This window comes from Taudactylus pleione, unplaced genomic scaffold, assembly GCF_031769625.1.
Source record: "Taudactylus pleione unplaced genomic scaffold, aTauple2 ptg000129l, whole genome shotgun sequence".
NCBI classification, from domain to species: domain Eukaryota; kingdom Metazoa; phylum Chordata; class Amphibia; order Anura; family Myobatrachidae; genus Taudactylus; species Taudactylus pleione.
The window spans coordinates 8,350,594-8,366,691 of record NW_028284531.1 but is presented as its reverse complement, the minus strand read 5'-3'; the positions used below and the strand labels follow the sequence as shown (position 1 = coordinate 8,366,691).

Genomic DNA, 16,098 nt, shown 5'->3' with positions numbered 1-16,098 from the left:
ATGTGCCAATCTGTGTCTGCGACGATGGTTGCCCCCAATGCCACAGCATGATTGACGCTGTGGCTGTTTGAGGGCGGGGAAGGGGCGGTGATGGCCAGCATCCCAGAAAATGGGTGCGTGGCAAGGCCAGTGGCTGTTGGAGGGCGGGGAAGGGGCGGTGATGGCCAGCATCCCAGAAAATAGGGACGTGGCAAGGCCAGTGACTGCATCTTCCAACGCAGGTTCACTGGCTGCAGCTGTGTGAATTCCCCTGTCATCCTGAGTAACCTGAGGGTCACTCAGATGGCCGATGCTCACGCAGTTGATCCGATGCTATGTCCTCGGGGGCAGCAGCGCATCACAGAAGTCAGCAGGAGGTGTCAATAATTACACAGGCATAATATTGTACAATGGCGATGTAATTAGCTATAGCTCTGAACCAGACCCAGTGTGTGCCGGTCATGTCTTCTAATATTGTTTCTGGGGGTGAAAATATCAAAACTTCAAAAATAAACACAATTAAAAAAGAAAAACGATGTAACCAACATTATACTTTTTATACTATTTCCGCAAAACACACCTCACGTATTGTATCTACAGCTGTGGTGAATATGAATGAGATCACAATCCACTCTTGGATAGAAGGAAGACTTTCCATTTTAACCAGGACTACATATGTGTAGAGCATCAGAAACACCAGGTAAGCCATCTAAAAGCAAATATACAACAGATCAATCATTGCTATTTAAAATGAAGAAACATGCAGATGCAGCACATCCCTGCAAACTACAGACTGTTATCCCTTGTGGACCACATCATTCATTCAATACATTTCCATTTTCACCTAAAATACTGGCCATGAATCTGGTTTTGAGGGGGAATTTCCATGTAAACCGACACCCTACCCCGGTACTTTCCCTATGAGCTATGTCTGAAAATGCAACTAGAGATTTCTGCAGTTTGAAGCCCATAAACATGTTTGTGGCAGAATCATCAAAAGAAGCCGATTCATAATTTCCAGCTAGTATTCTCTGTTCGTGTCCAAGGATCGCGTTCATTTATGGCCTTTGTATTAACTGTCAACAATCCATGTCTGCTGGTTGCCATTCAAGTTGTAACTGATATTTTAAATATTTTGATTTAAAGTAACACTATTTACATAATATTTTCACTTTTTTCACGTTGCACAGTGTTAGAATTTTCGCAATTTGTGTTTGCTGCTCATTTTGTAATCGTCACTAAAAAAAATGTGTCACCTGACTCGAACATGGTCTCCAAATTAGCCAAATTTTTGGTAATTGTTCTAAATTTGAAGAAACTCTGGTGAATTTTAGAATTTTGTACCTTTTCAACATACCAGTTAAACTATCTGATTTGAGCAACTCTAATTGCAACCAACATACATAGTACTGTGCATTAGCCAAAACATACAGAATGTTATCAGATACTGAGATCTCTATCTTATACTGTATATACTACAATGGAGCTGTAACTGTGCAATTGGTCAGTATTATAAACTGGGAAATTGGCAGAAAAAAAAAATTCAAGAGATGCAACTGTAAATCTCAAGCCCAGCCCTGGAAATTAGCAACATTTGGCAGCTATGTGACATAATTATATATGGATACTTGCAAGTACTAAGGGTGGTATTCAATTGTTTCGCCCCTTTACGCACCCGACAGGAGCTATTCAATTATTGCGCCTGTCGGGCGTGATCAGCTGCCAGCGCACAAATGGGCGAAAGGTGACATGTTTGGCGCCCAAATAGCACTTTTCACGATTGCGCCCAGCACCTTGGTCGGGAGTAGTCATTTTACATGGCTAAACCCAACCACTTTGGGCGCGATCAGCGTGAAAAATAGCAACAATTGAATAGCACCCCGCGATCTCTCATCACTTTACACGGGAGATCGGGCGCGCTCTAACAATTGAATACCGCCCTAAGTATATGTGCTGGAAGAGAATGTGCCATTTACCGTGTTAAACCAGAATTTCACAATGGGTGCGTGGTAAAATGCAAAGAATTTCTGTGCCAGCGGAAGATGCTGGGGTTTTCCTTTAATATTCGTCCTAGGAACATTTGCTCCATCAAATGTAGCTTCTTTGTAAGCATCCTAGAAAAAAACAATTGTGCAGAACTATACTTTACAAAGCAATGTGCAACCAAATTGACTGACATACAACTGCGACAGTATGCTAATACATTGCGATCACTATTCCCTCGCAGCACTTCACAAGGACGCTCACTTTATTTAGCACACATCCGTAATGTTTAGCAAGACTGCGAAACCTTCGGTACAATCGAGTACCATCGCAGCCTCACGCACACTTGCACAAGCTCTGACCTTACTCAGAAGTTGCTAATGACCACGCACGCTATGAGACCTCAGACTGCGTAGGCCATCGCAGTGGATAATTTATGCACACCCCTGCAATGGCACTGGCACCACCCACAAATGGCAATTCCTGTCAATCACTCTGCAATGAGTCTGCATAGTTACTGTGATCGCAGTCCCGATCGCAATAGCTAGTTCTCGCATTCGCACTGCGATGCATACAAAAGCACAGAACGCAGTAATCGGCCGATTGCGTTTGTAATCAGAATTAGGCCCTATGTTTCATGCATCGGCTTCATCTAGTTTCCTGAATCATTTTTCTGCATCACGTAAAACAACCACTTATTTCTTCATTCAGGTACTCTAATGAATGCTTTAACACTCAGCTGAGCCCTGCGCTGCTCACAACAGGACTTAGAGCCTGATTCAGCAGAGGCTGCACTAGCTATTGCAGCTGCTAACATGGTAGCAGCTGCAATAGCACTAATATGGTAATGCAACAGGAGGCGTCATGCCTTCTGCAAGCATTACTGATCCAAGCTGTGTTCTAGAATGCAACATCGTATTATCTGTGATGCCATCGGCCAGCTAAGTGACTCATGGGGTCAGCCAAGTCTGCCGCTGCAGATGCTGAAAAGAGGTCAGGAAATCTCCGTCAGCCAATGGAGATCACTCTGAAACAGGGAAACAAAGGCCGTTGCCGCCCCCTCCACACCCCGAAATAGCAGCAGACTGTCAATCACTGACAGTCTGCTGCCGAACTGCGAGCGATAATGCAGACCCGTACTGCACATGCACAGTATGGGTCCAGCACATGAGCAGATTACTGCACATTGGGAATCTGTGTAAAAGACTGAGCTGTGTCCGCATCTGAATCAGGCCCTCAGTCTGCAGTAACTGCATTCACAACAGATACTACTTTACTATTTTCCATACGGCTGGGACTGTGGTGGGGCACTCTCATCCTGCATTCACTGCCGCATAAGCTCACGCAGGAAAGCAGATGTTACCACACACAATGTAGTGTAAAACACTACCCTTCCTGGCACTGTTCACAATTTATAACCTAATCTACTGCAAGTAACTCGGGTCTAGTTAGGACCCTAAATTTATTACCAAGTGAAAAAAAGAACTACTAAATAGTTACTGCACTAGAATTAAATTTCCTTTTTTATTTATGCTCAAATAGTAAATTAATTACAGTTTGCTCTCTATTAATGTACAGGAGGCTTGTTCGGTTATACCAAAAATGGTTTTATTCACAACATCAATACCACAGCATCTGCACAGTACCGCTAATATGTCCCTACCTTCAGGATATATAGCTGCAGCGTCTGCACAGCAGCATCTACCCACCTCCAGCCATTGGCACGAGAAGGACACAGAGTGCCCGGTTCTTGTAAGTTTACTAAAGCATGGCCACGTGGTGGATTGCATATAGTAATATGCCAGTAAGTTACCTAAACATTATATTGCTAACAGCCAGCTTATTAACAACGTGTATACTCATGCTATATTAGAACACTGGATTGACATTTGGCTATATATTATCAAACTAGAGGATTTGCAGCAAATTGTGGACTTGTTTTCAAATGCATATCATCTTGTCGAGGAAATTGGATACAGAATCATTCTATACAGCAAAAGGGATTTTACACCTGTGATAATTTTATGTGAAGTATATTTTTTATGTGTGAAGTATTTTTGAGTATGTATATGTATATTATTTTATATACACAAACATTAATGATATATGAAGAGTAGATCTTAACCATTAAGTTGGTGTCATATGAAAATTGCTGCTATATATGTGTAATATTTTCTTTTAACATATATTGATGTTGTGAATAAAACCATTTTTGGTATAACCGAACAAGCCTCCTGTACATTAATAGAGAGCAAACTGTAATTAATTTACTATTTGAGTATAAATAAAAAAGGAAATTGAATTCTAGAGCAGTAACTATTTAGTAGTTCTTTTTTTCCAAAAGCAGATGTTACCCCTAATCATGTTACCCAACTATACAGTTTAATATCTCTGTTATTCTCTACCTTGTGGGTAATTACCTCTCAGTGTACAATTCTCAATGACAAATTCTTGCTTTTTCACCTGCACTATTGCTTGGACTAGCACTTCTTAACTAGTATATTATTCCACTATAGAAAAATAAATAAATATGTATATATACTGTGTGTGTGTATATATATATATATATATATATATATATATATCCTGACCATAACATACATTTTGATACATTTAATTTAATCTGTACCCTATTATAGTGCATTGTAAAAGTTTGTGACTACAATTTATATCAGACTCATTTTACTAGACTTACTATTAAAGTTTACGTTTTAAACAATACTGATAGAGATATTTCCGTTTGAACTAGAACACTAGAGTACCCCATTAGATGAGTCCTCTCTCTCCCTTTAGTTACCTTGTGTTTTCTCACAGGCTACATCACCAAGGCATGTGCCATTACCCTTTTACTTTAAAATAGTCAGAATTGGGGTTTCCCTTGTAATGTTCCTTACTGTAACAAAATATCCTGTGCGGCTGCAGAGATTCTCCTTCCCAACTTAGACATGAATGTCAACATCAGTATGTCGACATGTTTCCTGCTGACATTATGACCATGAACACATTATGCAGGTCAACATGGTCAACACCAACATAACAAACCCTTCAATTACTACCTGGGAAAAGGAGTGACGTAAATATTCTATTTAATGCTCTGAGTGATATGTACTGTATGTGCTATATAAATAACTGTTAATATCATTTAATATTCTGTTACAAGCAAGGATAAGTACAAAGGTCTTTGCTTTCAACAGGTGTTGTTTCAGCTCCCAATGGGCTCTATTTACTACAATCTGCATATTGAGTGCAGATTGTAGTGTGATATGAACGACTGAATTCGCATTGCGAATTCAGGCAATATCACAGGGATTTACTACAAATCCCTTGCAGGGACAGAGCTTGCAATAAAGCTCTGTCCCTGCGAATCCCATCCGGAGCCTTAACACGGTATTTTCGCAAAAAATACAGTGATTAAGTGACCGCGCATGTGCCGACCAGTCGCCGCTACTACCCCCCGGTGCTAAGCCCCGCCCCCTGGTGCTAAGCCCTGCCCCCGCGATCACGGCACCCCAACCGCGCCCCCCACCTCCCCCTCACACACCCTATCCCCGCGACCCCCCTCTCCCTTAATTACCCTTACCTGCATGCTCCAGGCCTCCGGTGATGTTCTCCATTCCCCCGGTCAGGTGATCTCCCATACTGCACTGGGACCCGATCACCTGATGACCGGGCAGCAGTGCACTATAGGAGAGCAGCTGACCGGAGGGGAGTCATCGCCGGAGGCCCGATCACTGGTCCCTGGAGTGAGGTAAGTACATTTTTTTTTACTATTTTTTTTCTTTTTTTTACAGTAATCAGCTTGCGGTCTTATTAGACCACACAGCTGATTACTGGGACCGACTCCTGGCTCTGCTCTCCCCGTTAGAGCAGAGCAGGAGTCCGGTAACCGGGGGAGACCCTGGGTAACGCCACCTCCAGGTGGCGTTATTATCACAGGGCTTTCCCCGATAATTTTTCACATTTTATTTTTAGTAACTCTGGTCGGATCACATTTCCCATTACAGTTATGGGAAATGTGATCTGATTACTAAAAATAAGTAATACTTAGGGGTTGGAGTACAATTTTACGAATTCTACTCCAATTGCCCTATAGTAACTGTAGGTGATACTAAAATAATGTGAAAAGTATGTGAAAACACCATTTTCACTTTATTTTAGTCAAAATAATGTTAATAAATAGAGCCCTATATCCTAATTGTGTATAAAACTATTGTGGTAAAAGGAAAGAAAAGGGGCTATTACAGCAGTTTAATACTCAATAATGTAGAGAAGTCTTTACTTGGTTTATCATCTTTTTTCATTGCATTTATCTTATGTAATATTAAGGTATGAACTCTGAATGTTTAATACATTTCCCATTGCAGGAATGTTCTAACTTTTAAATCCATTACTAAAACTCCAGAGATCGTTCCTAGAGAGTCACTGTTCTTCCTCTGTCCCATAACTTCCTGACCTCCTCCCAAACTCATCTATCAGTCTTATACATGTCATACTCACAATACTACAGCTTAGGGCGGTGGCCTAGTGTCAGCATTGTGGAATGATTCATTTGGGACATAGGGCCTGATTTGTGCAGTGGCATGACTCAGTAGCGCTGAGCGTCTTTTTGTGCGTCTTTTTTTCCTTCAAATGCGTCTTATTCGCACCACTATGCAAACAGATAGCACAAGCAACTTCTGCTGATTAAAATGATATGCAGCATGTCCATGTTCTCTGTGTGTCTGTGGGTACACTCGCAGTCGCTCAAAGAACATACTGTAGGCATTCTGCATATCATTTTAATCAGCAGAAGCTGCTTGTGCTATCTATTCCAGTCACACTGAGCTCCCGCATTATGTTTGGCGCCACTTGTAGCGCACAGAGGATAGATGTATGTGGGCATATCTGTATGTTGACCAAGTATACGGATGTAAGGGGAAGTGGGCGTCCGTATGTCAGGCTGCGATCGCAATGCGAATGCAAACATTTACATATCACCGCTGATATTAGCAACTGCGTTGTGTGTGTGTATAAGCAGAATAGCGATCCGTAGTGAACCAGGCCCATAATATGACATCACTGGGCAGACTTTAAGGAGATCATCATATAACTATGGCTATGCATTTGCTTATAATGCACAAATGGCTAGCATCTAGTTAAGTCTAGCATGTATTATATATCCTCATTTATTAGGTAAAATTAAGCAAATAAAATGTTTCAGACCAAAATGGCTTTAAAATGTTCTTTGTATTAAACAGGCAAACTTAGGGCCTGATTCAGAAACGGACGGAATTGCAGAGCCGCACACAAGTGTCTGTGCAATTCTGCCCATCTCAAATGTAATTGCAGCAGGAGTTGTTAGTAGGAAACAGATACCTCCTTGCTGCATCTGCAATCCCAGCGCTGCGACCGAGGTCGCAGGCTGGGATCACCATCGCGATCATCATTGCCCCTTGGCCAAGCTGCGGTAGCTGAAGCTTATCACAGCCTGGCCAGATTGTAGCAGCTGCAAGGCTAAGAAATCTGCGTCTACCAATGCAGACCCTGGCCTCAACCCTCCCAGAAAACGGGGGCAACACACCCCCATTTTCGGGAACGTAGGCCGTCCTCGCAACTGCACCGTCCCCCAAACGCTTCTGCCTCAGTGGCAAATGCAGGATTTCTAGAGGGGGGTTTCCAAATGCCTGATTTTAGAGTGAGTGTGGCCAGTCTATGAAGAGGGCAGAATTAGCACTTATCCAGCTTTAATATGCATCATACAAAGTGTATTGTGTGCCATAATTCCAACATATATAGGACCAGCGATCACAGTAAGCCATTAGATGCGGCAGTAGGCCCATCCTGTCTGAGCAGAATGTTTTTATTTTAGATGTGGGCACCATTCCAGAGTATTGGAGAAAGTCTGGGGGAGCAGCAGAATAACCTAGCACTGCCCTGGACATATATTATTATTATTATCCTTTATTTATATGGCGCCACAAAGGTTCCGCAGCGCCTTACACAGTACATAAATGAGCACACAAGAAAAACAGTTAATAGTAATACAAAACAATGCAGGACAAGGTTATAAACTCAGCTGCAAAACACAAGCAGCAGGACATGAGCAACCAGGTGTTAGGTGCCGTTGTGGGGAGTTAGGAGTAAATGATACTATAAGTAGGGGGAGGAGAAGCACGTGAGGATGAGGGCCCTGCTCGTGAGAGCTTACATTCTAAAGGGGAAGGGCAGACAGACAGGGGCGACACAGAGGGGTAGATAGTGAAGAAGGAGCATGGAGCAGTGGGTTAGGATATGTGCTGCGGAATGTGTGTGTATAAGACGACCTGATGTTATGTAAAAATTAAGTCATTCATACATCTATCTCTATGATAGAAAATAGATTGTTTGTGTTATTTACATGAGAGATGTACAAAGTAAAGTAGAAGCACTTTAATTTGTGTGTTACATTTTAGCATCTATATACAGCCTGACAAGAAATGCAGCTATTATGGGTTGTCCCGCCATCCTAATACAGTAGTGACTACTTTAGTTCCAGCTGCTGGGTGCTATGCCATGCTCCTGTGAGTGGGTGCATCTCACATGCTAGACCCACTCACAAATGGGTGCAGCCATACATGATGTGGTCCCACAGGATGTTGCAGTACCCGGGCCCAGAATTTCTCTTGGCAGCCCTGGAGGTGACAGACAGAACGAGGAGGGAATGGGGCTTAGTAGTGGGGTAACAAGACCATGGAGGGAGGTGGTTGAGAGTGGAGGTATAGGAGAGGTGGGGGAAAGAAGCAGAGGGTTGGAAGCAGACTGATGAGAGAAAAAAAGGAAGAACAGCAAGTGGAGGAAACAGGAGGGGGAATATATGTACATATTGGGCTCTATAGCAGTACATCCCTAGCAGTGCATGGTTTCCAGATCCCCTAGTTGGTGCACGGGTTATTTATTACTGGCTTATACATGTTAAGAGGTGGTGCTAATTATGTAACTTGCGATACTGATAAGAAGATGCAGCACTAGTAATTCTATTATAATACTATTTCTATTGTGGTCATGGTGTGGGCTGGGAAGGGGAGTTTCCAGGCAGCCGGAACCCCCCCTGCTTTTACCTATGTGCCTGTTAATCAGGGAGAGGCTTGTGGAAACTCCGTGAGGTATCGCAGGACCCGTTCTACACATGCGCAGACCACTTGCCATCGGAGATGTGCGCTAATCATCGGGTATTTATGCCAGTGCCCCTAGCTTTCTACCAGGCGCATAGGCTTACAAAGCAAAATGGCAGCATTTATTGAGAAGTACAAATTTAAGGGGCAGAGTTCAGTGAACTGAAGGTATTGCTGGCGAAATTCAGAATAGGCGCACCAGTGGGCCTCAATTTGCATAGTAATGCAGGAACAAGATTTTCATTTTGTGGAACAAGATTATTGTAATGAGCAATTGAATCTAAGCAGGGCTGGAGGAGATCAGGTCCTATACCTTTACTGGTATCCATATTGCATGTGCATGTTGCACTATAGGGAAGAAGCACTTTTCAATTACACATTTCACACATAATTTGCCACCTTCAATAAAGACAGTTCCTTTAACCAGTGCCGGCTCATCTGTTACGCTGGGTACGCGGCCACTAGATTGCCATCCTAAGGATGGCGCTGCTGCTGCCAGTTCCCCAATGTGCAGAAGCCAAGTTTGCTGTTGCTGGCAGGGAGAGGAGAGGGGGCTGTGCTGTGAAGGGCTATGATGAGGGGGCTGTGCTGTGAAGGGTTGTGATGAGGGGAGCTGTGCTGTGAGGGGCTGTGATGATGGGGACTGTGATGAGGGGGACTGTGACAAGGGGGGCTTTTATGTGAGGGGCTCTGATAGGGGAGCTGTGATGTGAGGGTCTATAATGAGAGGGACTGTGTTGTGAGGGGTGCTGTGCTGTGGAGGGCTCTGAAGAGTGGGGCTGTGCTGTGAGGGGCTGTGATGAGGGGAGTTGTAATGTGAGGGTCTGTGTTGTGAAGGGCTATGCTGAAGGGGGGCTGTGCTGTTAGGAGCTGTGCTGAGGGGAGCTGTGCTATGAGGGGGCTTTGATGTGAGGGGCTGTGATGTGAGGGGCTGTGCTGCGAGGGGAGAGGGTTTTCTGTGCTGTGGGGGGATGCTGTGATGTGGGGAGAGGGGTGTGATGACGGGTGCTGTGCTGTGAGGCGGCTGTGAGGGGGCAGTAAGTGGTGCTGTGAGGATGGTCAGTGTGTGTGCTGTGATGGGTATCATGTGCTGGGGGAATGAGTGAGCTGAGATGGAGGTCCACTAAGGGGTGCCAAAATCTATATTTGCTTAAACAAAAAATTGGCTCAGGCCGGCCCTGCCTTTAACAGTATAGTATAAAATCCTTCAGTCTATGGCAGAGATGTGCATTGTAGTGTTCATTCCAAGCCGTTTAATAAACTTCACACACACAAGGTAACAAATGTAATAAAAACGGGGTCCGCAGCTGAGTGGGCACTCGCCTTTCCTGACAAACCCTAATGTGTATTCGTGAGGTTTTCTTTACCATTGGGCCCTTACACACTTTTTGCTATGGGATACACAAATGTCTAGTTATGCCTCAAACCTACATTGTTTTCTATAACACAGAAATCTATTAGGAAAGTCCAATTTCATAATCTTACCAGAGTTACCCCTTCTTCCGAGTACTTCACCTTCCATGGTTCATTCCATATCATTTCATGAGCATCCTGAGACACTGGAATGTGGGACATTCGTGCTTTGGTTTTGTATTCCAACAGTGGTATTATTGGTGGCAACAAAATACCTACTATCACCTAAAAATGAAATGTGTATCGTTTTAAATAAATGATAACTACTACAAGTTAGTGATGCATTCTAAACTATCATAACAACAAATACACACACAAAAGAGACAGGACATACTAAAATTGTTCTATGGGCTCAAAAGACAGCAAACATATTTTGAGTTTTTCTGAAAACAAATGTTTGATCGTAATGATATGAACTATAGTATGTGCACATACCCCACTTACAAGTTACTTTCTCATACTTCCCAGCAGTCACATTATAAACAGAGATGTGGCTACCTCCACTGCACTCAGGAATCCTACCATGACCTGGTCTGTCTGTGCTGAAGGACCTAGCCATGGCACCACCAAATGGCCCACACTGCCAGGTTATGAACCCACAGTCACAGGGATCAGTATTGTAGATTATTTTGTGGGTCTATGAAGCTCTAGGGTGGTGTGTGGTAGTAGTTTTAGGAGGAGGTAGGATAGAATGGGGAAAGAATATTGAAAGATTAAAAATGGGTGTAGAACCGGGTTAACTGGGGTAGGATGTTCCATCAGTGGGAAGAAACACGTGAGAAGTCACTGAGATGGAAGTGAGAGATGGTTAAGATAGAGGAGGCAATGCACTGGTCAGAGGCAAATCTAAGACCGTGCAAATAGAAAGTATATTGAGATGAGGTCAAAGATGTATGAAGGTGAGTCTGCATAGCTAAAATTGGATTCTATAGGTTACAGGAAGCAAAGTGTAAGGATTTCTGAACTTTACAACAAATGTTGAGCGATGAGAGGACAAGTCCTTGCACAGCATTTGAAATGGATTGTAGTGGGGATAGACAGATGAGGGAAAGGCCAGATAGGAGCAGCAGTAACTAAAGCAGGAGAATGGATAAGTACTTGGTACATCCAGAGTGGAAAAGAAGCCTATTCTGACAGCGTATTGAAGGAGGAGGTAACGTGACAGCACAGGGACTGGAGAGGAGGAGAGATGAGTCAATAAAGAGGTGCAGTAGGGCCGAAATATGAGCACATGTACAGTATGAAGAAAGAAATCAAAGTGTCAGTAGAAAGTGGCCTTTTGAAGAGGTGAGAAAGTGTTGGGGGGTAAGAGGGTGAAAAAGTTGGGATAAAATAAGGTCAAATAACAAATTGAGGGGGGAGAGGAAGATATGCACACATATATACATGCATACACACACATACATATGTCACACATACCTAAACACACATACATACATACATACATTACACACACCCTTACCTTGTAGACCTGGCAAGCTGGCACCATGTCATTAGGCCCCTCCCCTAGCATGAAACTACAGCAATTTGTGGTTCAATCTGGAGGGGACGGGGTCAAATGATGCGATTCTAATGGAATTGCGTCATATTGGCTCCGGCCTCTCTCGATTGACCCGTGAATCTAGGCATTTTGCTATGAGGGGGTGGGGCTTGAGAGCAGGATGCCTGCTCTCAAATTTGTCAGGGGGTACTCTGGGTACTCAGAAACCCCCACTGTGTGCACTACTGGCTACAGTTAAGACACGCATAGTGCTTGTTTTTCATAATATCGTAAAAGAGCTAATATTATTGCTAATCAGTAACGAATTGTATTGCTTTTAAGGCTATTTTTATTGTTTCATTGATTTATTGCTTGTTGACACAAGCTAACATGTTATTGCTTTAGTATACTTACTCATACCGCTCAGTTCCATTAACAACCTAATTTGAGCTACTCTAGCATACAGCAGTGCAAGTCTTGAATACAATTTATAATATTCAGGATAAGCCAATAAATAAGAAAAACGAAGATCTCCAGCTAGATTTCTTCAACACCTCCCCTCAAAGGATGTTTTTGGGTGACTTGTAGAAGGAATGTTTCTCTAGGTAGGCATTTATAGAATATTGAATCAATTGGATCATTATAGAACACCAATAATCGATGGTGGTGTAACATGGTCAACATGTCGTTAGGACTTGGGATTGCCAAAACACGATTACAGGTATAAGCACCATTAAACCAGATTATAACTGTATGTTATCCATAAATGTATACTGTGCAATGGCGCTGTGTATTTTATCCTTACTTATAGAACTACCTGAGCTCCAAACGAACAATACCATTGACAGTGGAATCTTTACAGCTATTACTTGAATACCTTTTAATTGATAGTTTACTTTTAATGATTTCAGAATTACCTTAAGCCATGCATTTTTCCTGAGGTTAAGTCTCCCCATCCACATATCTGTGAGTAGCTTCTGGGTGCAAGTGTGGGAAACAAAAGTACGAACATTTCCAGACACTGCAAGTTTAAGGCAAGTAGATTTACTCCAGTTGCTCAGTTCATACATCAATAACTTCATTGCCATTCTTTCATTCTGTTTGTAGGTCTTATCGAGGAGTTCTACCGCTAGATGCACAAAATCTCTATGAGAGAGAAGACAAGAAAAAGAATAAAAACATCATCTACAACATAATTGGCTAACAAAAACTTGTACAGAAAATGTTCTATTCTTTTCAAACACACTATGAATTGTCTTTACAGCCGATAATTGTAGTGTTCATGCCATTCCATAATTCCCTCTGTAATGTAATCTTACCTATCTGCTCATTAATTAGCACTTAATGATAACTGTCTAGGTTTTTGAAAGGAAATGTTGACAATATCCACCCATCCATGAATTTACCATAAATGTGCTTACTTGGAATAAGCTTTCAGCTTATCTGGTGTATCATCAAATATATCCCATTGGCGAGCCTCATGGGACATGGCTCGATAAAGACATCTGGCCACCAATGCCTTAGCCATTGATTCTTCTCCATGTTGCCAGAAAAAGAGTGCCATCTTCTGCCTCTTCATCAACACTGCCCAGACTAGAAGCTCATTAAAGACATAATGGAAAGGTCTTCCATTATCATCTTCATTGTCAAAGAGTCCAGCTCTGTCTGATTTTTGTGTGGCTTCTTTCTCACACATGTCCTTCTGCCAACAGGAAGACATGAATATCTTATTAGCTATTGGTAGGGAATAGGCATGGCCTTAGATTTCAGGTCCTTGGAAATGCTTATTACAATGCATAACTATCACTAGACTGACCCACTAGCTCTTAGGATGATTTTGTGAGGCTGTTTCTAGGTCCAGTCTATTTCCTGCAGCCCTTAAAAAGCCCCTTACTCATCTCCCCCCTATATCAAAATCCAAAGCTCTGTGATGCTACTACCCAATTAGCAAGAAATATAATTTCACTAAAAAAACAAACAGATAAATGCAGCAGAGACTTCTAGGAACATTTTCAGTATAGATTTACATGTCTCCACAGCACCGCTGTTAGAAAAGAAATAGTTTTCATGATCAACATAACACAAACATGGCCCATGCAGACCTGAGCGGAACATATGAGATTAAGGGGTCTATTTACTAAGCAGTGTTAGGAGACAGAGTGAAAAGCGATAAAGTGCCAGTCAATCAGCTCCCAACTGTCATTTTTCAAACACAGCCTGTGAGATGACAGTTTGGAACTGATTGGCTGGCACCTTATCACTTTTCACTCTGTCTCCTAACACTGCTAAGTAAATAGACCCGTAAATTATCCACTGCAAGTTTCCGGAAAATCATGGTTATTTTAAGAGTATTCAGAAAGACTATAATTTTGAAATCCACCAAATAGTCATATTAAGCTATTCTTATTGCAGCATCATCCTAAATGATATGTATTACAACAAGAATAATAACTTGCTTTGCCTAGTAAATAATACATAAGTACCTTTGCCTTGAAGGGCTGAGCAGTTTGAAGGAAATGACCGTGTCTTGTTTTTTCCTTTTTTTGTGTTCTGTCCAAAGATTTATCAGTTTTAGACTTGCTGCCTAAATCATTAGCGACGGAGTGCTGGGAAAACAAAATTCCATTCAGCTAAAGGATTAATCGAGCTTTTAAAACCATTTAAATAGGTAGATGCAAACATTACCAGTGCCCAAAATTTAGCAGTCCCCCCAATTTTGTATTTGATATTAGAATCTTCTTTGAGTAGATAATGTATAAGTATATTACATTTTACCAAACTTTAAGGGTGATTTAGTAACCATAACATGTTGACATGCAGCAAGTTTGTCGCAAATGTTCCTATTGGCACACATTGCTCATTCATAGGTGCCACCCACGTCCTCCTTTTGGGAAATAACTCTGTGCTAATGTTTTACATAACTCTTTGCAGGATTGTGCTCTGAGAAATAGTAACAACATCACTTATAATTCCTGCCTAATATCAGTAACTATTAATTATTGAAAGTTTTGGCGATATCCAGCCTACTCCACTTCCGATTATGGGCAAAAATCAATGTTTTACAGGGGGCAAAAAAAGGTTCATGGCAGTGCATTAATCTAGAAACACCTCCACCCCATAGATGTACTAGATCTCATCCTGTAGTGTGATATGTTGTTTCTCCATTTGTGCAACATAAAAGACGCATTACTGCACCTAACATATATTCACTGTTCAGTAATGAGCCAATCTAAACGCCCTGTCCCCAGATGGAACAATATACCATTGTGGGGGAGATGTACTAAGCCTTGGAGAGAGATGAAGTGGAGAAAGATATGGTACCAACCAAGCAGCTCCTAACTGTCACTTTTCAAACTCAGCATGTAACATGACGATTAGGAGCTGAGTTGTTGGTACTTTACACCTCTCTTCAAGGCTTAGTACATCTCTCCCTGTGGCTTGATAAGCAATGTGCTTATTCATATAGGTGTGTGAGAGGGAAACAATGTAAAAAAGCTATTTACACTGAATTTAAGAAGAAGGTGATTCCTTCTGGTGGTTTTATAATTACCTTAATTTTTTAGGTTATCTATCTGGTAATGCAGATTTATTGTACTAAGAGCTGCTATAACACAGCATAATCAGTGTAGTACACATGACCTTATTTATATGTTTACTTTTTTTGTCCAATTCTTATTGTACTATGGGATGTAGTCAATATACCGATGGCCGGGAAGCCGTCTGACTAAATCCCGGCATCGAAATCCCGACTTGGGACTAAAGATAGGCGTTGAAATCATGATTGGCGGCTTCCCAAATGAAGGTAAGCCGGCTACAGTTAGCTCTTAGCCGCGGGGAGGACGGAGGGTTGGGATTAGGCACCCCCAGGGGTACTTATGGTTAGGCACCCCCTGGGGAGGGTTAAGGTTAGACTGTGGAGAGGGGGGGTTAGGGTTAGGCACCCCCCCGGGAGGGTTAGGTTTAGGGTGCGGGAACGGAGGAGTTAGGTTTTAGGCAGCCCAGGGAGGACTTAGGGTTATGGACCACCCTGGGAGTTTTAGTGTTAGTCACCACCAAGGGAGGGCTAGTGTTAGGGGGGGGGAGGGTAGGGTTAGCTTACTTACTTTAGCCTTC

At 42.4% G+C, this 16,098-nt stretch overlaps 1 protein-coding gene across 1 annotated transcript in view; it reads right to left on the bottom strand.

The window, feature by feature from the left end:
* LOC148523618 (transient receptor potential cation channel subfamily M member 7-like) overlaps positions 1-16,098 on the bottom strand; it is a 166,757-nt gene that overhangs the window by 103,181 nt on the left and 47,478 nt on the right. The window contains exons 11-16 of the mRNA XM_088472824.1: positions 14,469-14,591; positions 13,407-13,687; positions 12,903-13,131; positions 10,578-10,730; positions 1,956-2,093; positions 560-688 (exon numbers count right to left, since the gene is read on the bottom strand). Coding sequence (XP_088328950.1) covers positions 560-688; positions 1,956-2,093; positions 10,578-10,730; positions 12,903-13,131; positions 13,407-13,687; positions 14,469-14,591 — 1,053 coding nt within the window. The remainder of the gene's footprint in view (positions 1-559; positions 689-1,955; positions 2,094-10,577; positions 10,731-12,902; positions 13,132-13,406; positions 13,688-14,468; positions 14,592-16,098) is intronic.